The sequence below is a fragment of the Mesoplodon densirostris genome, chromosome 7 (assembly GCF_025265405.1).
Source record: "Mesoplodon densirostris isolate mMesDen1 chromosome 7, mMesDen1 primary haplotype, whole genome shotgun sequence".
In the NCBI taxonomy this organism is placed as follows: domain Eukaryota; kingdom Metazoa; phylum Chordata; class Mammalia; order Artiodactyla; family Ziphiidae; genus Mesoplodon; species Mesoplodon densirostris.
The window spans coordinates 5,905,927-5,927,010 of NC_082667.1; the positions used below are offsets into that span (position 1 = coordinate 5,905,927).

Sequence of the window (21,084 nt, forward strand, 5' to 3'; positions counted from 1 at the left end):
ACTCCGAACATCCTGGAGCACTTCCTTTGAGGTCCCGGACCCCCGCGGGCGCGGAGAAACGCGGGTCCCGGTGGGGCCTCAACAGCCAGACACCCCGACTCGCGAACCCCGCGGTCAGTACGGCCGAGCCCAGTCGCCGGGCCAGGCGCGACCCCAGCTGCTCTAGGCATTCGTGAGGGACACTCTCCAGACCATCCACGCCAGCTCCGCCCCGCCCCAGGCCCGCCCCAGGCCCGCCCCTCTACCGGAAGTACAGGCTATCTAGTGACGCCCCTTCTGGCCACGCCCCACAACTCCGGAGAGGCCCCTTCTGGCCACGCCCCACAACTCCGGAGAGGCCCCTTCCCGGCCTGTGCCCCGCCCCTCAATCGGGCCCCGCCCCTTGGGCAAGGCCGGTGCCGCTACGGAGCCCCACCCTGCGGACAGACTCCTCCCACGGCCCGCCCCCCAGATTCCCGAGACACCCTGGAGTGTGCGCTCTGCCCCTTCCCTCTCGCCGCCCGGTGACCTCGGTTTCCCGGCCGCTCTGGGCCGGACATGCTGCCCGACTGCCTGTCGGCGGAGGGCGAGCGGCGCTGCCGGCGGTTGCTGGCGGGGGCCACGGCCCGGCTCCGCGCGCGACCTGCGGCGGCCGCGGTTCTCGTGCCGCTGTGCTCGGTGCGCGGGGTCCCGGCGCTGCTCTACACGCTGCGGTCCAGCCGCCTGCCCGGGAGGCACAAGGGTGACGTCAGGTACACCGGCCGGGAACTCCTCTCCCTTCTAGGAAGAGGCCGCTGAACCCGGAGACCGCAGGGTCGTGGGCAAGGCACTTAGCCTTTCCGAGCCTCGGTTTCCGCCTCTGTAGAATGGGTCTGGGTCTGAGAGCCCGTCCGGCAGAGGGCTATGGCGGGAGTCAGCAACCCACGTCCCTCCGCCCCGAATCTGGCGCCGCAGGTGGTCCTGCCCGGGCGCCGCGCGGATCGCTCGACGCCTCGCTCAGATCTGTGTCCCCCTCCAGAAAGGCAGGACTCCGCCCCCTTCCGGCGACTACTGGGAGATTCGTGTCCCCGAGCCTAGGAAGCGCGCGGGGCGGGGCTACCTGGCTTCCCGCCCTGGCCCCGCCCCCGGCGGGAATTGGGGACACCCTAGGGTCAATGTCAGCGCCTCTGGGACCACCATAAGCAGAGTTTGCATATCTGAGCCCCAGGGCCTCTCTCCCTTACTCCCGTTGTTCAGGGAAGTAAACCGGGCCTGGAGAGGTCGTGTGGCTTGCCTAGCCCTCTCTGCAAACTAGGGGCGGAGACGCTATTTAGGTGGGTCACTGCCACAGCCTCCACCCCCATCCCTCCACGGCCCCAGCAGCCCAAGAACCAGGCTCCCTGTGCCTGTTCAGTTTCCCAGGTGGCAAGTGTGACCCCGCTGACCGCGACGTGGTGCACACGGCCCTGAGGGAGACCCGCGAGGAGGTGGGCCTGGTTGTGCCTGAGGCCCATGTGTGGGGTGTCCTGAGGCCCGTGCACGACCAGGTAAGCCCGCCAGGCCCTGAAACCACCACCGGCCCTTGCCCCATTCAGCCCCTCTGCTTGCCCTGGGCTAGGAGCAGGGACCCCAGGGACAAGGAGGGTGGTCATGGACTGTGGCAGTCACGGAGTGCGGTGGGGACACCTGCCTGGCAGTTGTGTTCCATCCTCACACAGCCCGTCAGGAAGGGGCCAGGGGTATTTTATCCCCTTTCACGAGGGATACTAAGGCTCAGGTCCTGGGGTGGAGGTGGCTCCAGGGTGAATCAGCTCTGCTCTGCTTGGTGGGCAAAGGTTGGGGAGGGCTTTGCAGGGTAGGCAGGGACTGAATGACCACCGGGGGATTTTAGGGTAGTAAAAGTAAGGAAAAGCGAAGGCCCAGAGGCCTGAATGGGTCTAGTGTGTTTGGGGTGCCTGAGTCAGTCAGCATGGCTGGAGCAAGTCCAAGGGCAGGGTCCGGGTGCACCTGGCCTACACTGCTAAAGGCCCCTGGAGTCTTCCTCTCAGGCTTCCTGCCCCAGCCCCAAAGCCCCGTCGAGGGTCTGCCTCCCCTGACTGCCTGCCCTCCTCCTGCCTCAGCAAAAGGCCACTGTGGTGCCGGTGCTGGCCGGCGTGGGCCCACTGGATCCCCAGAGCCTCAGGCCCAACCCCGATGAGGTGAGTGGGGAGATGCTAGGGGTGGAGTCTGGGTCGTCCGGATGGGCGGAGACTGCAGTGGCCAGTGCTCTGTCTACCCTCTCGCTGCCTCCTGCCCACAGGTGGATGAAGTGTTTGCACTACCCCTGGCCCATCTGCTGCAGGAACAGAACCAGGGCTATACCCACTTCTGCCATGGTGGCCACTTCCGCTACACACTGCCTGTCTTCCTGCACGGGCCACACCGGATCTGGGGGCTCACGGCCGTCATCACTGAGTTCACCCTGCAGCTGCTGGCACCTGGTGTCTACCAGCCCTGCCTGACCAGCCCTGAGCTGCCCAGGGGCTGATGACCTGGCCCTGAGCAGCCCCTGCCTTTGCCCTGCCACGCCAGCTCCTCTCCAGGACTGAATAAAGAGCCTTTGCCAACTCTGTGGCGACTGCACCTTCTGCACTGGAGCCCTGACCTTGGGCAGACCCCATGGGACAGCTGGCCTCCTGGCTGGGGTGCCTCTGGATAATCACACTGTTACTTGCTGTGCCCACTCACTGTGTGCCAGGTGCCTGGAGTCTTTTTTCTCATTTCACTCTCACCACAACCCTGTGAGATGGGGCCAACGCTGTCCCTGGCTGGTGAGACTGAGGCTCAGGGAGGGTAGACACCTTGCCCAAGGTCACCCCAGTTTGGGATTTGAACCAGGCCCTCTCTGACTCCAGAGACCAAACTCCTAGCCACTACACTGTACGAGCTCCTGTTCCATCTTCCGTGCCTGGCTGACCATGTGCTGGGCAGTAGGCATCCAGAAAGGAGCCCTGCGTGCTACTGCAAACCTCTAACATGCCAAGCTCCCACCATGTGCCAGCTGCTATGCTGGGGTCCCATCTGTGCACCAGCCAGATGCTACTCTGCCCTCTGTGGGTGCTCAGTCTGTGGGAGATCTTAGACCAGGTCACACAGATAATCATGTGATTGGACATTAATTACTCACAGATATGTAATGGAATTATATATCAATCATGTACATCTCTGTGAGAGAGTTGAAGGGGTGGGCAGTCTAACCTTGACATGGTGGACTGGGCAGTATTAGGCAGGACAAGTGATAGAAAACCCCACCCACTAGCTGACTTTGCCAAAGGAGGAATGGTGATTACAAACTCCAGAGATAGACCAGCTTCAGGCATAGCTGGATCCAGGAGCTCAGGGACTCTCTTCTTTCTGTGCTTTCCACTGTATTGGCCTCACTCTCAGGAGCATTCTCCACTCCACAGGGGTGAGAGGTGAGGAGAGGGCAACAGCTCTAGGATGGCACGGTACCAGCATCCCATCAACAGAAAACAGCTTCTCTTTCTGGGCCAGTCTATCCCAGAATTGTACTTTATTGGCCTGCTTTGGGTCACATGCTCTTCCCTGAACCTGTCACGTGGCTGCTGGATTTGGAATTCATTGATTGGCAGGGTCTGGGGCACAGGCCTGGGGAGCAGGGTGAACCTCCTAGAGTGAGAGTAGCGAAGGGGTGGCCCCCAAAGGACCCCTGGGAAAAGACAGGGAAGGTTGAGCAGGTAAAGGCAGCCACGTTCCCCTGCAGAGAGTGACCTTGAGACCATAGGTAAGCAGGAGCAGGCCAAGTCAAAGGGCAAGGGAGGAAAGTCGGGGCACAAGGAGCAGCACGTGCACACAGCTTGGGGTGTTTTAGGAAACCGAGAGGGGCCATGGGGACGTGGGGGGAGGGGCCCAGCACTCGGGGCCCCAGTGAGCGGCCAAGGGGACAAGCCTCAGCGATGGGTTAGGATTTTATTCCAGGCTGGCAGAGGGGGAGAGAGGTGCCGAAGTGATCGGATTCAGGTGTTAAGAAGCTTGAGCTCCAAGGGGACCAGGTTGCGGCGGCACCCCCACCCCGTCTCCGCAGAGCCCTCACCGCCTGCCCATCTCCCCTCCCCTCCAGCCTGCCCTCCACACCCCTCCCCCTTCCCCCACGCCTTCCCACACGCTCTCCCAGAGCCCCTCTGTCTCCCCTACCCCTTCCTCCCCACGCTCTCCTCCCACTGCCCCTCATACCCCTCGTGTCACCTCTGGCCCTCCAGCCTCACCTGGGAGCAGGGCCACGTGATGGCGGTAAAAATAACTCTCCGGCTGTGTGTGAATTGGGGAGGGGTTGGGGGAGAAGGAGGGAAGCTGGGCCCCAGTACCAGGGAAGGGGCCCTTGGGGTGGAGGGCAGGGAGATGCTGGTCTCCTGGGCCCCAGAGAAGCGTTCTGAGCCCCACCCCTTCCCCCGTCCCCAGGGCCACACTCTGGCTCTCTGGGTCACCTCCCTCAGGCGCACACCCAGCACCGGCAGCGACTCAAACCAGGTGGAGGAGCTCTCAGAGCGGTAAGTAGCCCAGCCGGCCTACCTGCCAGCCCACAGGGTCCCCCTCCAGGCTGGAGGCCCCCACCCTGCCGGCCTTGACCTTGCGCTCTGTCCTCAGGTCCCAGCTGCTGCCCAGGATGCCCCCCGCCCCCCACCAACGCCCTCAGTGATGCCTCCTCTCCCTGTCTGGTTGGCCTGATGCGGTGCCCTCATCTCCAGTCGTCAGGGGCTCCTCTGAGTGCCCCCTCCATGTCCGGGCCCCCATGGCAGGCACGGCGGGCCGGGGGCGGGGGAGCGTGCAGGAACACATGGCTACTGACGTGAGCCCGGGCCTCATCCGGCCCATCCACCTCGTTTCCCACTACTTCCCGCACTGCTACGCCTTCGCTGAGCCCACCCCGTGCACCTGAGACCTACACCCTCCAGTGACCCCCACCATCCGCTCTGCATCCCAGTCCCAGCCGGACCCAGAGCCAGAGGGAGACTCGGACAACAGCAGTGAGTGGGCGCGGGGGACAAGGGGGACCCTCTGGGCCCAGCCCAGCCAGGATGGGGTCTGGGGAATCCCAGGCTTCTGACCGGGGGAGGGGCAGGGCAGGAGGCATGGTGCCGGGGCGGAGGTTGATGTAGAAGCTGACCTGCCAGCCACCTGCCCTTAGCCATCCTCGGCACCCTCGAGTTCACGCTTTTTTTTTTTTTTTTTTGTGGTACGTAGGCCTCTCACTGTTGTGGCCTCTCCCGTTGCGGAGCACAGGCTCCGGACGCACAGGCCTATCGGCCATGGCTCACGGGCCCAGCTGCTCCGCGGCATGTGGGATCTTCCCGGACCGGGGCACGAACCCGCGTCCCCTGCATCGGCAGGCGGACTCTCAACCACTGCGCCACCAGGGAAGCCCCACGCTTCTTTTTGACACGGACAATAGCACCCTGCGCTGCACAGCTCACCGTGCCAAGGTGAGGATGGGGTGGCATCCCTGGGTCCCAGGCGTGGGCCCTGGGCCTGTCCCACATCCACTGTCTCTTCCCAGGGCCTCAAGCCACCGGCCTCGGGCTCAATGGACACCTATGTCAAAGCTAACCTGCTGCCCAGGGCCAGCAAGGTGAGGGCGAGACACAGGCCCCTACTGCTGTCCCTTGGCCACACACCCAGCCTGAAGCACCCACCTGGCCTGCCATGCCCCTCTTCCCCAAGGCCTCAACCTCAGACAGGGAGTCCCCTGTTGCTGGGATGTGCAACTAGAGGCTATATGAGGGAGGGGGACCAGGCTGGGGCCCTGGGGCCTGACAAGGCTCTGACCCTCCCTGCTCGGTCCCCAGGCCAGCCAGCCGCGGACACGCACGGTTTGGGGCACAAGGGGGCCTGTCTGGGAGGAAACACTCATAGCTTCACCCTCCAGGACGCCCAGCGCAACACCCTGCGGTGAGGATAGGGCCTGGGCCACAAGGGGGCAGGGCCGAGGTGGGGGTGAGGGCTTGCCTGGCCAGGTCCGACCTGCATGGCCACCAGGCTGTGCGTCTGGGAGGACCCACGGCTGCGGCAATGGCGGCAGGCAGCGGGCACCTCCCCTGGGGGAGCTGCGGGTGCCCCTGGGGAAGCTGGTGCCCAACCAAGCCAGGATCTTCGATGTGTGTCTGGAGAGGCGGAGGCTGGTGAGTGGGCTGGTGCACAGGGTGGGGCATGCAGGGAGGGAGACCTGGGCAGTGTCCAGCCAAGGGGACCGGGCTCTCTGCTCTTTCAGACCAAGAGGCCCAAGAGCCTGGACACAGCATGTGGCATGTCTCTGTATGAGGAGGTGGGTGGGACAGCGGGGCCCAGCGAGGACTGGGGGGCCAGGTCTGGGGTGGCCCAGGCTGAAGTGTGTCAGGCAGGGACTGATGTGGGCTGGACAGGGGTCCAGGCCCAGGCAGGCTTGGAGAATCTGAGGCCATCTTGCTCACCGGCCCTGTGAGCGCTCATAGTCTCAGGGGACAGCCAGGCCCCAGGGGCTGGGCAGACTTCCCCTGCCAGGGCAGCTCAGGGGAGCTGTGGGGCACTGGCACAAGCCCTCAGGGGGCAGAGACACAGGCCAGCTTGAGGCAGAGGCTGGAGCCAGTGGGATTTGTCCCTGGCCTGAGCTGGGAGGGCAGGTCAAGGTCTGGGAGAGAATGGATATGGTGGGGCTGCACGGCTGCTAGATCTGCCCGAGGCAGTGTGGGTACCACACTCCTGGGGCTGGTAGCCATAGACACAGGCCCTTGGCAGGAGGCAGTGATGGTGACCGCAGGGGATTTGCAATAGGAAACCAAAGACCTGGGCAGAACCCCTGCAGCCCACAGGCCGTCCCCCCCACCCCCCACCCCGCCCCGGCACCTGCAAGGCTGAGGCAGGGCCCTCCACAGCTCCTCTGGGGCTCGAGGGCCAGGTGCTGCTGCCCCGCCCCCTAGTGGAGCCGCATGTTGCTGCGACTGTCCGTCAGTCAAGGTAAAGCTGCGGAGCCCTACCGGGTCGGGCAGGGAGGGACCCGCCACGAGCACTTCCTGGCCCAGACCCTGCACAGCAGCCCCTTGGCTCATGGAGCACTCCGTTACTGAGAGCTGAACGCCAGCAAGGTGGCTTGGCTTTCGGCAAATGAAATCCCTCGTTAAGTGTGGGAGAAGCACATTCTCTCCAAGGCAACCTCCCAAGTCCTTTGGAAGCAACAGGGGCCGAGTGTGGCAAAGGACGTTCAGAATCTGGCCGCTTGGGCTGTGGGGTGTGAGGAGGGTGGGCTTTGTGGCTGAACAGACCTGTATGTCCTTGGGTAGAGAACAGCCTCTTGGAGCTGCTTCTGTGGCAGCAGGCTTACCCTGCGGGAGGGTGGTGACGGGTACCTAATGGCAGGCCACCTAGGAAGCTCCTAGCATGTTTGTGGCCCTTAGGGACATCAGTTCCCTTCCCCTCCACGACAAAGATGCCCTGAACTGGCCAGTCACGTGGCCTGGGCAAGCCCGTCCCCTTCTCAGGCCCCGAAGGATAGAGCTGACCTGGAAGTTTCCTTCCAGGGCACTAAGCCAGTGACTGTTTTTGTAAATTGAATCATGAAATCAAACCACTGGCCCCTGACTTCTCTGCAGCTGGTTTGCATTCTCATGTCCAGGCCAGCACTGGTGGGTGGCTGGGTGGCGGGCCACACAGGAGCTGACCCCAAGCCTACCGCCTGCCCAAGGAGGTGGAGGCTGAGGTAGCCGGGGAGGAGCGTGGGCGCCTCCTGCTGCCGCTGGGCTACAGCTCTCGGCGGGGCGGCCCGCTGGTGGATGTGCTGCGCTGTGCCCACCTTGCCCCCATAGACGCCAATGGCTACTCGGACCCCTTCGTCCGCCTGTGAGTGTGAACAGGGGTGGACAGGTGGACAGTGAGGGTTCCTCAGAGCCGCTCTGGGGCTCACCTCTCCAGGGCCACACCTAAGCTGACCCTGTTCTTCCCGATCAGTTACCTGCATCCAAATGGAGGGAAGAACTCGAAATACAAGACCAGTGTTCGGAAGAAGAGCCTGAACCCTGAGTCCAACGAGGTAGGCCAGGGCTGGGCGGAGGCGGTCCTGGCTGCTGGGGGTGGGAGGAGGGGGTCAACATCCCACCTCCGAGAGCACAGGCCCCAGCTACCCCGAGCCACTCACCTGTCTGAGTCTGTTTCTGAGGCCGTGAAGGACCCAAGGCCGCCTCCCTCCTGCCTTTCTGCCCCCTTCCCTGCAGGAATTCTGCGCAGGCCCACGGGAGGAGCTGGCGCGGAAGACACTGCTCGTGTCTGCATGGGATTATGACGTGGGCACAGCTGACGACTTCACTGGTGAGTGGGGATGTCGGGGAGCTGGGGGGTGGGCCCAATGGACTCCCATACGGCTCCTGACCTGTCCCTCAACCCAGGCAGGGTGCAGCTGAGTAGCCAGGCCAGCGGGGAGCGCCAGCAGCACTGGCGCGAATGGCTGGGCCGCAGTGACCACCAGCTGGAGCCGTGGCACCCGCTGGACGGCGTGCCCCTCCAGCTCAGCGACTAGCGGGGGTGCCCGGCCTGGCCCTGCTCACTGCCCGTCCCCCAGACTGACCCACGGCTGCCTCCATGGAGCTGCGAGGACCTGGGGCTGCCTCACCCACCATGTCCACCCCTAGTCAATTGCTTCCTTCCTTCCCCCCTTTCAAACTCACCCCACTGCCAAATCATGAAGCAAGAATAAACCTCTCCTCCAAACCAGACCGGACAGCCGGTTCTTTCCCTGCCCATCGCCTCACAGGGCAGACTGGGCCCTGTCCTCTTTGCTCCCACCCTCCAGAGGCCTGCACTGGGCCAGGCCCAGGTCTGCACCCCAGGCCAGTTTCCCCCTCCCCACCCCTGCTTCTTGCACTGAGGGGTCAATGCTCAGGATGGTCTACGACAGACTGACGCACAGGAGGCCAAGTGTAAACTCACAATGAGACCTTGTGCTGACCTATCCCTCCCAAACCTCCACCTCTGTCTGGGAAATAAGCCTCCAGGAATAACGGGCCGCAGAGGCAGAGTGAAGAGCAAGGCCACAGAGAAGACGCAACGAGTGGGCAGCACTTGCTTTATTGTCCAGCCGTCCAGGCAGATGGATGCCGGCCCAGCGCAGCGGGCTCAGGAAGCGGCTCGCCTGGCCTGGTGCTGCTGGGCGAACCGTTGCATCCGCTCCTCGAGCGCCGGCCGGAAGTGTCGGATCAGGCCCTGGGGGTGAGGGTCAGGGTGCTGGGTGCAGCAGGGCCTGAAAACCCCCCAACGCCCGGGCTCTCAGCACCACCCCCAGCACCACGCAGCAGGGCAGCGAGTACCTGCACGGGCCAGGCAGCTCCGTCGCCCAGGGCACAAATGGTGTGGCCCTCTATCTGCTTGCTGATCTCCCACAGGGAGTCGATCTCAGCCGGCCGGGCGTCCCCCTTCACAAAGCGGGCCATCACCTTGTTCATCCAGTCCACACCTGAGCCGTGGCAGCAAGAGAGGGCCTGATGATCTCCCTAAGCCGGGGGGCGGGGGGATGGAACTCGAGGGGTGCGGGCCACAGGGAGGGTGGGGCTCAGAGCAGCCACAGCAGGCTGGGAAGCAGCAGCTGTTTATTCAGGGTCCAGTGCCCGGCCCAGGCCTGGCGCGAGCCACAGAGAAAGCCCCCAGCCTGCCCAGCGCGCTTACCCTCGCGGCATGGGGTGCACTGGCCACAGCTCTCGTGCTTGTAGAACTCGATGAGGCGGGCGATGGCTTTCACGATATCCGTCTGGGGAGACAAGGGACAGTGAGGAGGCACCCGAGGCCCGAGCCTCAGCGCCCCCCGGCGGCACCCTGGCTGTCTCCTCCCCCCGCCCTGGGCATCCCGCCCTGCCCAGGCTCCACGCGCGTGTTCCCCAGAGAAGCCTTGCTCCCCGCCTCTCCCACCTCACTGTATCTCAGGTGACACGAACCGGGACCCAAGAGCTGGCAGGAGTTCTCCGAGAGGCCCCGGAAGGGTTACTAACCAGGCTGGCATAAGGCAGGGACTGGGTGGGGAGCGTGGGCCAGCCCTTACCGAGCGGTCCATGACGATCACGGCAGCCGTGCCCAGGCCTGTCTGCGCCTGTACCAGCGCGTCGAAGTCCATCAGCACCGTCTCACACACGGACTTGGGGATCAGTGGGGTGGACGAGCCGCCAGGAATCACAGCAAGGAGGTTGTCCCAGCCACCCGTGACACCCCCTGGGGCCCCAGTCAGTAGTCAGTCCCCAAAAGGATGGATGGTCAGGGCTGGGGCCGGCACACCTGCCTAGCCCTGAGCCCAGGACCTCTGCTAGCCCCAGCCCCAGCTCCTGAGGCTCTCCCACCCTGCTGGCTGGCCCCAGGCCTCACCGGCGTGCTTTTCAATCAGTTCCTTCAGCGGTATAGACATCTCCTCCTCCACCGTGCAAGGGTGGTTGACGTGGCCAGAGATGTTGAACAGCTTGGTGCCTGAGTTGCGTTCGCGGCCAAAGCTGGCAAACCACACACCCCCGCGGCGGCAGATGGTAGGGGACACAGCCACTGTCTCCACGTTGGCCACGGTTGTAGGGCAGCCGAACACTCCTGTGGGGGAAATGGGATGAGAAATCGGTGGCTTCCAGTGGGTGCAGACAGGTTGTGGCGGGTTTCCTGGCAATGGGGTATGTCCAGGGTCCTGCTCCAGTGGCAGAGAGCCTGGCTTTCACCCCTTTGTCATTCTCGTCCCCCACTGGACCCCAGATTCCAGCAGGAGCTCTGCTGCCTTTTCACCATCCTGCCCTGAGTTCCCGGAGGGTTGGAGAGGACTTGGGTATCTGACGTGGGAGCTGAGGCAGGATGAGGGGCTGCAGGTGGCACTGGTGGGGCCTCTGTGTTGTTCCCACCCTGCTCTCTGTGTCAGGCGCCCAGTGCAGAAGGGACTCAGAAATTCCCTAAGAATGACGAGTGGGGACCTGAAACCAGATCCCGGACTCCATAGGACACAGGACAAGGCCCAGGATCGGGCCAGGTGCCAAGTCTTACCCACGTCTGCAGGGAAGGGAGGCTTTAGGCGGGGCTTGCCCTGCTTGCCCTCGATGGACTCGATGAGCGCTGTCTCCTCCCCGCAGATGTAGGCCCCAGCCCCGCGCACCACAAACACGTCCAAATCGTAGCCGGAGCCGCAGGCATTCTTGCCAATCAGACCAGCCTCGTAGGCCTCTCGGACGGCTACCTGTGGGACAGGGGTGTGAGGACACGGTCCCCAAGGGCCCAGGAACACTGTGTGGGAGGGAGGGGCACTGGCCCAGTGAGCCCATCACCAAAGTCCAGAGCAAAAGCTCCCTTTGGACACAAGCAGAGGACGCTCTGGCAGGGGGGTGGGGATTTTTACGATGATGTGCTACTTCTGTAATAACATTTAACAAATTCTCCAACTATATGTTTTTTTTTGTTTGGTTGGTTTTTTTTGCGGTACGCGGGCCTCTCACTGTTGTGGCCTCTCCCGTGGCGGAGCACAGGCTCCGGACGCGCAGGCTCAGCGGCCATGGCTCACGGGCCCAGCCGCTCTGCGGCATGTGGGATCCTCCCAGACTGGGGCACGAACCCGTGTCCCCTGTATCGGCAGGCGGACTCTCAACCACTGCACCACCAGGGAAGTCCTATATGTATTTTTAAAGACTTTAAGGAAATAATGAAAATTTCAGCAAGTAGTTTCTCCAGGTGGTAGATCTGTGGGAGAGTTTCCTTTTGTGTGTGTGTGGTTTCCTATTTTCATAATGAGCGAGTACTGCTTCTGAGTAGAGGAAAAGACCCTGGAGGCTTATTTTTAAATATGTAATAATAATAATAATAACACTTACGCATAATGCTACCATGTGCCAGGTTATTATTCCCACATCCTTCATCACTGTTGTGTAGCAGCCTAATAGAAAGGTGAGGCTTTGGCCCTGGACCAATTACTACAGGCGTCACTGAGCTGAGAATTACTGAAATGACCCCTTGACCCTTCAGGAAAAATGTCCATATGGGAGTTCTCCAGCCTATCCCTGCCCCAGGAGTCATGGAGCCCTGGAAAGAGTCATGGAGCCCAAGTTGAAGCTCTGGAACATAGAGAAAGAGACGGAGGCATTGGGGGCCACGTCCCATTCAGGACACAAGGCATGCAGGAGTGATCACCGCTCTCCCAGTGCGACCCCAGACAGATCAGGAGTTAAAACCCAAGAACAACTCTGCCTAGGCCTGGGGCATGTAGTGCACACTGAGCGCCTTCTCCTCTGTTGACGCCCCACCTCTGCCCACCTGCAGATTGGAGGCCTCATTGTAGAATTCCCCACGGACGTAGATGTAGGCGGCGCGGGCACCCATGGCCCGGCCCCCCACTAGGCAGCCTTCCACCAGCTTGTGGGGATCGTGGCGCATGATCTCCCGGTCCTTGCAGGTGCCCGGCTCCCCCTCATCCGCGTTCACCACCAGATACTTGGGCCTGTGGGGGCCAGCAGGTCAGTCAGGCTACAGGGCCACCAGGGTTGGGCCTTCAACCACGTGCCACCCCACCCCACCCAGGGAAGCCTCCTCTGACAGCCAATCCCTCTTTGTCCTCCTGACATGTTCCCAGGGGCTCTGCTTGCTCACCACCGATGACAGGGAGCTCACTGCCTATTCTGTATTTGGGTGGCTATGACCACAGGAAAAATCTTTGTTCCGTCCAAATGTCTCTCCTAGTGCTTTCCCAAGAGCCCAAATCTGCTTTTGGTCACAAAGAGCATTCCATGAACTTCCACCATATCTCTGGAGCCAAAAGGAGGCAAAATAGCTGACATTTAGCCTTTGCTTTCTATGTGCCAACCAAAGTGCAGGCCAAAAGCTGTACGAACATTCTCTCTTTCATCCCTGCACAATATAATATCCATTTACAGAACAGAAAACTGAGGTTCGGAAAGGGCCGGAGGCTGCCCAAAGCTGTATGATTAAAAGGCAGAGCTAGGAACTGATCAGTTAAGTCTGACTGAGTCAAAGTTTTGTGTTGATTCTGCTACCCCTCAAGTCTCCCCTGAGGAAGACCAGAGAGAACTGAATCCCACCTACTTGAGCTCTGGTTATGTTTTCCCACTTCATTCACTCTTAGTTTCCAAGGAAACAGCCCAAAGGCCCAGGTAAGCCACAGCCACCCCCAAGGTCTCTCCTGCAACCCCATTTCTGCCTGCCTACACACACCTGCCATCTGAGGGCTTATTCATGAAGCTCCATTTAAGGCCAGTTGGGAAGCCAGCACCTCCACGGCCCCGCAAGCCCGACGTCTTGACCTCACCCAGGATCCAGTCAGGCCCCTTCAGCAGAATCTCCTTTGTCTTGTACCAGTCACCTCGACTCTGGGCACCTTTCAGCCTGGACAGAGTGGGGAAGGCAGTAAGGGGGAGGCCCTGCCTCGGGAACCACCAGCCTAAGGGCACCATCTCACCTCCAGTCATGGCGGCCATACAGGTTGGTGAAGATCCGGTCTTCATCCTTCAGCGAGCCAAATGAGGTTTTCTTGGGTGCTGTCTGGGGACACAGAGGGTCAGCAGGCCCAGAAGAGCCCTGGGGTCATGAGGGGCCAGGCCAGAAGGTACAGAGTTTTGAGTCCCCCTGATTAGAGAGGGCTGGGCTGGGAGGAGGGCAGGGGCCCAAGCCTCAGAACCCTTCGTAGCATCATAGCTGCCATCACCACTTAGTAAGCACTTGCTGTTAGCAGGCACGAAACTCAGTTTTCTATATCCAAGACCCCATTTCATCCTCATGACCTTGAGACAGGAATGATTTCCTCCATTTTACAGAAGAGGAAACTGAAGCTCAGAGCAAAATGAGCCTGTGAAAGGCACACAGCCCAAAGGAGCAGATGGAATCTAAGCTCAGGTGTGTCCGTGGCCAAAGCCCACACCTGATCTGTGCACATACTACTCCCCTGAGCCCAGTGTGATGCTATGTCCATTTACTTGTCTGGCTGTGCTGCTGGACCAAAACTTGGTTAGGCCAAAGCCCTGTGTTACTAAACTCTGCTGGCGACAAAATGCACTTTCTGAAGTTAAAGAAATGCCTCACTGCGGCTGGGACACAAGATGACGGAGGGAGACCCGCTCGGGATAAAACTGTTGAGGAGAGATGGGTCTGGAATTCCACGTGACCCAGTGAGGAGCACCCCAGCTGAGGGCTAAGGGGACCTGGCTTCCAGACACCCAACCCCTTAAAAGCCAATATGGGGATCGGAGCGCTGAACGAAGAATGAGGAGACGCACGGCCCTCTCCAAAGCTATCGTCTGCATCTGTAAAATGGGTCAGTGGCCCCTTCACGCCCTACAAAGCTGTGGCGGGAAAGGAATGAGACAAGGACGCTTTGCCACCTGCAAAATTTTTCCGCTAAGTCGCGTGGCTGTTAAATAAGGGAAGCCAAGGTGCCGGAGGGCTGGGGCCGGGGGTGAGTCAGCCTCCCGTTTGGACCCGTTCCCCTTCTACACCCAAGCCGGATCGGCAACCTTCCTGCCGGGCTGGGGAGATGTGAATGTTCTCCAGAAGGCACTACAGACCCAAGGGATGGAGCGCGCACAGGCGCGGCAGCGAGAGCCGGCCCGCGAGCACCCCTGGCCCGAGCCAGGTCAGGCCTCACCGTATCGCTGCTGAATCGCACAGACACCCGTGCAGGGAGCGACCCGCCGAGCAGCCGCCGTGCCGCCAGCATCGCGGGGGCCAAGCCGGTCAGCTCCAGCTGTCACCTTCACGGCTCTGAGGCTGAGGAACCGGCGCGACCTAGACGCTAGGCGGCGCACAGGAAGAACGTCACGCGCCCTGGCGCCGGCGGCGTGCCCAAACTTCCCGGCACCACTCCCGTCCCGCCCTTGGCCCCGCCTCCTCGCAGGAGGGCGGAGAGGCCGGAAGTGCCCTGTCTGGCGCTGAGCCTGCTGGGAGATGCGGTCCCGGGGCCTTTCGGACCTCCTTTCTCCCTTGGCGGGATTGGTATTTACTCTCTTGCTCGCCCGCGCTGCTCCATCACATTAACCTGTGGACCCTCAACCTTTCAATCCCCAAGTAAACAAACCTCGCATGTCACCTTCTGCTGGTTCTGGTGTTTTCTGCAAGTTCCGCATTTCGCGTGCTCCTGTTGTATGCACAAGCGTATGGGGGAAGGAGGAGAAATCAGATCGGTGACAGCCCGACCCTCATGACCGCCTTGTAATTATTCCGTCCCCGTCCAAGACCTCCCAGACTATGATTTTCCCCTCACCCACTACGGGCACCCCTGGGCTCAGAGAAGGATTGCTCATTAGCCGCAGGGAGCCGGGGCAGATTGGGGGTTGTTGGCGGAGGTCTCCCCAGAGGAGGTGTGTCTAGAGTCCTAGGTTGGGGTGAGGCCAAGAGGGTGGAGATAGTCAGTGGGTGGCACATCCTCTTGCTATAGTGCTGCCAACCTCTCCCAGCCATTCCTTCCTCAGCCCCTGTCAGGAGAGTTTGGCACTTGATGCTCCTGCACAAAATCCTGGAGCGGCTCCTACTGCCTCGGCAACCTGGCATTTAAGGACTCAGCCACTATCGTGCAGGTCGTCAGGCCCAGGCCACATCATGCTCACTCTCCCCAGGACCTCTTCCTCTTGGGGCTTTAGGGCATTTCTGCCCACTCCCTCCCCACCCCGCAATGCTCCCGTGACCTGAGGAGGGCCTCTGTTCTTTGCCTTCTCTTGAAGTCTTGGAAGCCTGATTAACTCTTGTTAATCAGTTTGTCAGTTCTCTGGAACCCTTTGGCTCTGAGTCCCATGATAAGCATGTCCGTTTTGGTCTGCCCTCCCCAGCTCCTCTATTCTCTTGTCCTGTAATCATCCTTTCCTAGCTCTCAAGAGATGTGCCATTTACAAGTAATATGCCCTTATTTTCTCATATATTCCCCCACAGTAGCCCTGGATAGTTTAACTCCATTTTCTACATGAAAAAATTGAGGCCTGTGGAGGTTTCATCTCTTGTCCATGGGTATGAAGCTGCTGAGTGGTGCCCCAGACACAGCACACATATGACAGTCATTGCAGGATGTCAGTGGTGTTTCCAGAAGAGGCGGCAAGAGCCTGGGCACCTTGTCTGAGGGCTCACAGGTGGGTAGGGCAGTACAAGACCCAGGGCCCAGCAGTCCTGACTCCCAGCCCCAGGCCCCCTCTCCTGGGCAGGGAAAGAGATTGCCCAGACAGAGCTGGGGATTACACAACTAATCCAGAGCTCAGACCCGAGTCCGTGGATCCCTCCTTCTGGGGTGGCAGAAGGGGGGCAAGATGGAGCCAGAGGGTGGATTCTCTCCTCATCCCTATCTAACGGGGTCAAGGGAACACAAGGCCATGGGGAGAAGGCAGCCGGGGGATGCCATGGATGGGAGATGCTGGGCATGGGCCCGTGGGAAACTAAGAGTGAGGGGCAGGAGCTACAGTTCGTTCAGCACCAGGCTCTGTGCCAAGCACTTGCCATGTGTTATCTTCTTAATCCTCCCACAACCCAGGGCATGGGAATGATGAGCCCCCATTTTCAGAAGAGGACAGAGTATATTAGCCACGCTGAGCTGCCTGCCCAAGACGGCACAGCTGCCAGAACTCGGCCTGAGGTCTCTTGACCCTCAGTCCCCCACTCAGTCCCCACCCATCTAGAGCACCCACTTGCCAGGCTCCACTCAGTATCACCTCCTCCAGGAAGCCCTCTTCCAAGGCATCCCAGACCCTGGCTCTCACCTGTCTCATCCTATGCCACTGTTCATGTCTGTCTTCCCTACCAGCCTCCAGGCCAGAAGCTGGGAGGCATCAGGTTGCCTCCCTGTCCCCATATCACTGCATCCTGCCAACTCTGCCTTCTGAACACACCCTGTTCCTGTGCCTTCAGGCCCTGCCCCATGGCAGTGACCCATCAGCTTTCACCTGGAATTTTGCAAAGCCTCCTTGAGGTCCCCCAGCCTCAAGTCTCAGCCCCCGCAATCACTTCTTTGCACCATGGAACGAGTAGAATTGTTGTAAACTTTGGATCCATTTTGCCCCTCTCCTGCCTGAGACCCTTCGTGGTTCCCTCGTGTCCTCAGGACAAAGCCCAAGTCCCCGGGCCTGGCACTCAAGGCCCGGGCTGACCTCTCCAGCTCCGGCTCAGATTTTCTCCAGGGGATCTCTTCCAGTTTTGTTAAAATGAGGTGTGCCCCTTTCCACCTTTTCCTATACATTGCAGGAGTTTTCTGAGGGTAAAAGTTATCGTCTCCTGAAGTGTCACTAGAACTAACTGTAAGGCCGTCTGAAACTGGGGGCTCTGCTTAGGAGTGATCTGATCACCATTTCCATTTCTTTTATGGCTATTTGTTTATTTCCTTGAGCCAATTTTGGACACCTATACTTTATTTTATTTTAGTTTATTAAATATTATTTATTTATTTGGCTGCATCGGGTCTTAGTTGCGGCACGCGGGATCTTTGTTGTGGAATGCAGGATCTTTCGTTGCAGCATGTGGGCTTCTCTCTAGCTGTGGTGCGCAGGCTTAGTAGTTGCGGTGTGCGGGCTTAGTTGCCCCAAGGCTTGTGGGATCTTAGTTCCCCAACCAGGTATTGAACCCACGTCCCCTGCATTAGAAGGCGGATTTTTAACCACTGGACCACCAGGGAAGTCCCTGAACACCTATATTTTAAAGACTGTTTTCTTGATGGATCGTTCCTTTTTCTAATATAAAATATTTCTCTGCATCTCTTTTAACAATTTTGCCTTGAGGCCTATGATCTCTGGTATTACTATTGCTACACCAGCTTTCTTTTTATTAGTATTTGGTTTTTTTTTCTTTTTATTTTCAATCTTTCTCTTGTTTTAGGGATGGCTTTTGAAACAACATCTAATTAAATTTCATTTTGTTTTATTTTAACTCAATCAATCTCTGTCTTTTAAAAAGAGAGTCTGGCCTGTTTACATTTATTGGTATTGACATTGGAACATATATCTGCCATATTATATTGTGTTTTCTATTTAGCATTCTTTCTCTTTATTTCTTTTTCCTCTATTTTCCGGACTTCTACTGAATTAACTGAGTTTTCTTTGTGCTATTCCCTTCTTCCCTAGTATTGGTTTGAAAGTTATACATTTTATTTCTATTTTTAGTGGTTTTCCTTACATTTTTTTCCTTCCTTTTTTAAAAAAATTAATTAATTAATTTATTTTTGGCTGCATTGGGTCTTTGTTGCTGCGCACGGGCTTTCTCTAGTTGCGGTGAGCAGGGGCTACTCTTCATTGCGGTGCGCAGGCTTCTCACTGCGGTGGCTTCTCCTGTTGTGGAGCACAGGCTCTGGGCGTGCGGGCTTCGGTAGTTGTGGCGTATAGGCTTAGTTGCTCCACGGCATGTGGGATCTTCCCGGACCAGGGCTTGAACCTGTGTCTCCTGCAGTGGCAGGCGGATTCTTAACCACTGCGCCACCAGGGAAGTCCCGTCCCTTACATTTTTAACAGTCATGACAAAATTTCTTTTTCCAGCAAAAGCTAGTTCATATGTCTATCCTCCTGCTGAATATGAAACAAAAACAGGTATACTGCTTTCCTCTGTACTTACTTCCATCCCAAATTCTGCACTCCTGTTTTCTGAATTGGCCCTGTTTGTGACCTGGCAGGGAGGGCATTTCTGTCCCCCTACCTCATGCTCCTGGTGGAGACCTAGCCTCAGTCACGGAAGGCTCTCAGCCTTGCTCTCCAGCACTGGGTACAGACTGAGGACTTGGCCCCAAGCCTGTGCATTTGGCTTGGCTGTGTTCCTGCTTCCTGGCTAAGTCACAAGGCTTCAGCTCCCGCCCCAGGCTGTGGGTTTCTTCCTATTTCTTTCCTTCAAAGAGAGCCTTATTTCAAGTCTACACAGAATTCCCCTTTTCATTTCTATGTGGTTGGAATGTCATTATTAACGCTTTTTTTCCTTCTCTGATTTTGATGTGTTTGAGAAGGACAGGGTGCATTTCAGGTTCTACTCTAATATCTTGAACTGGAAATCTCTCTTTTTTTCCATTAATTTAAATTTGAAAAAGTAAAGTCGATCAGTCATGGCTGGTGAGGTACACACAGGACAATGTGAGTGCACTTGGGGCAAGCAACACAATTAACGATGCATGTGACCCAGCCTCCTTCCCTGCTCTCCAGGTCAGGGTGCCCTCACATGCTCTGCAGACTCTCGTCCTGGCGTGAGAACCACTCCCTGTCAGGCTGCCCGTGTCTCAGGGTCTCTCTTTGGCTCATTCTGGTCCTGAAGCACTGGGCAGCATCTGCAGTCTCCAGCAGGGAGGACCTGTGAAGTCTCAGTTGGGCACAGGTCTCAGGGGCCGGTGCAGTCCGCTCAGCCCACCCACCCCGACACCTCCCTGGCAGCAGATCCACACTCGACACCCAGTAGATCAGGTCTAGGTGTCTGGAGTGTCTTCATGTTGGTCCTCTGCCCATCCCCAAGTTGTCCCTTGGCATTCTGCCTACACCCCCTTTGTCCCTTAACACAAAAGCTCTAGTCTCTTCTTTGCCCCGTGTAGCCCTTGACGGCTATTTGGGAGGACAGATACCAGGAAGAGCTTACACACTCCTTGACTAATCCCAAGCTGTTAGAAATGTGAGACTCAAAGTTCAGTTTTTAGAAACACCAGGCCCTACCTTATAAATCAGCAAAAAGAAAAACCAGTTGAGTGTTTATTAGAGACAGGTTGAGCTATTCATCTTCTGGTACATGTTCTTCCCGTGACCACTTTGCACCTTCTGAAGACAATTTCCTCCCAATACACAAAACTCAGAGCCACAAAGGACACATGGAGGGGCGCCACTTCTGCAATGGGTCATGACGCCATAGCCAGTGTTTACGGCTGCCTTCGTCCTTCAAGAATCCCACGTTCCCTTTGCCTCTAGCCAGTACTGCAGCTGTTGAGGGGACTTTACCAGGTGGGTGACTTAATGTCACAAAGATGTCACATCTTTCCAAGTTAATTTACAAACTCTTTGAGATTCCAATCAAAATCCCATCAAGGCTTTTCATGGAACTGGGAAAACTGATTCTAAAATGGATATAGAAGAACAAAGGGCCAAGAAGGGCCAAACCAATTTTGAAGAGGAACAAGAGGGTTGGGGGGAATCTGCCCTGCCAGATAGCAAGATTAATTATAAAGCTAGAGTAATCGAGACAAGCAGACCAACACTTCCAATTTATGGTGCTTCTTTATCATAATTAGCTAGAAATTCTGCAATTCTGGTTTTTATTTCTTTTTTGACATGCCTTTCTTTTTTCTTTCTTTTTTTTTTTTGGCCTCACACATCATGGCATGTGGGATCTTAATTCCCCAACCAGGGATCGAACCCATGTCCCCTGAAGTGGAAGCGTGGAGTCCTAACCATTGGACAACCAGGGAAGTCCCATGCCATTTTAAGAGAGATTTATAAATATACTTATAAATATAAATATTATAACTGTAAACATTACAGTCTTTTTGTTTCCTGGGTTTTGCTATTTTTCATTTTATTGCCTTATAATGAGAGACTGTTGTCTGTACTGTTCCTCTCTCTCCCCCTGGAATGTTCTAAAACTTTCTCTGCGCCATGACATATGGTTACTATAGTAAATGTCCCATGAGCAATTGAAAGGACAGTGCCTTCTCTGTTTTCTTATGTCAGAGTTGGACATTTGTTGTTTCCAGTTGCCTAAGTCCCTGTCTTCCCATCAGCTTTTGCTTTAGGAACGTCAGGGTATGTTATTTGGTGCATTGAAGCTCATAACTGTAATCACTTCAGATGTCTCCTACATACATGAGAGATGGAGTGTGTGTTTGGTTTTTTATGGTCTTTGTGGCTTTGGGTTTTTTCTTTTTTTTTGGATGTGTTGTGTCTTCGTTGCTGCGCGGGGTTTCTCTAGTTGCGGCGAGCAGGGGCTACTCTATGTTGCAGTCTGCAGGCTTCTCATCGCGGTGGCTTCTCTCGTTGTGGAGCGCGGGCTCTAGGCGCGCAGGCTTCAGTAGTTGCCACACGCAGGCTCAGTAGTTGAGGCGCACAGGCTTAGTTGCTCCGTGGCATGTGGGATGTTCCCGGACCAGGGCTCGAACCCCTGTCCCCTGCACTGGCAGGCGGATTCTTAACCACTGTGCCACCAGGAAGGCCCCCTTTGGGGGGATTCTGA

General features: G+C 57.9%; 3 protein-coding genes across 3 annotated transcripts; 2 read left to right on the top strand and 1 right to left on the bottom strand.

Annotated features, from left to right (window-relative positions):
• Window positions 1-463: 463 nt before the first annotated feature.
• NUDT8 (nudix hydrolase 8) lies at window positions 464-7,729 on the top strand. The gene is made up of 9 exons (XM_060105015.1): window positions 464-731; window positions 1,373-1,505; window positions 2,079-2,156; window positions 2,258-2,695; window positions 4,417-4,505; window positions 4,603-4,982; window positions 5,200-5,438; window positions 5,513-5,584; window positions 5,802-7,729. The coding sequence occupies exons 1-4, from the start codon at window positions 538-540 to the stop codon at window positions 2,483-2,485; spliced, it is 633 nt and encodes a 210-aa protein (XP_059960998.1). The 5' UTR covers window positions 464-537; the 3' UTR covers window positions 2,486-2,695; window positions 4,417-4,505; window positions 4,603-4,982; window positions 5,200-5,438; window positions 5,513-5,584; window positions 5,802-7,729.
• Window positions 7,649-8,755, top strand: LOC132494086 (double C2-like domain-containing protein gamma; the record flags this gene model as incomplete). The annotated part of the gene is made up of 4 exons (XM_060105127.1): window positions 7,649-7,824; window positions 7,933-8,014; window positions 8,196-8,289; window positions 8,367-8,755. Coding segments are annotated over 4 exons (483 nt in total), but the record flags the coding sequence as incomplete, so codon positions are not given.
• Window positions 8,756-9,029: 274 nt separating this feature from the next.
• Window positions 9,030-14,724, bottom strand: NDUFV1 (NADH:ubiquinone oxidoreductase core subunit V1). The gene is made up of 10 exons (XM_060103347.1): window positions 14,576-14,724; window positions 13,394-13,476; window positions 13,150-13,320; window positions 12,235-12,418; window positions 10,978-11,167; window positions 10,327-10,539; window positions 10,010-10,176; window positions 9,640-9,721; window positions 9,285-9,430; window positions 9,030-9,180 (listed from the first exon to the last, which is right to left on the bottom strand). The coding sequence occupies exons 1-10, from the start codon at window positions 14,645-14,647 to the stop codon at window positions 9,094-9,096; spliced, it is 1,395 nt and encodes a 464-aa protein (XP_059959330.1). The 5' UTR covers window positions 14,648-14,724; the 3' UTR covers window positions 9,030-9,093.
• Between the last annotated feature and the right edge of the window lie 6,360 nt (window positions 14,725-21,084).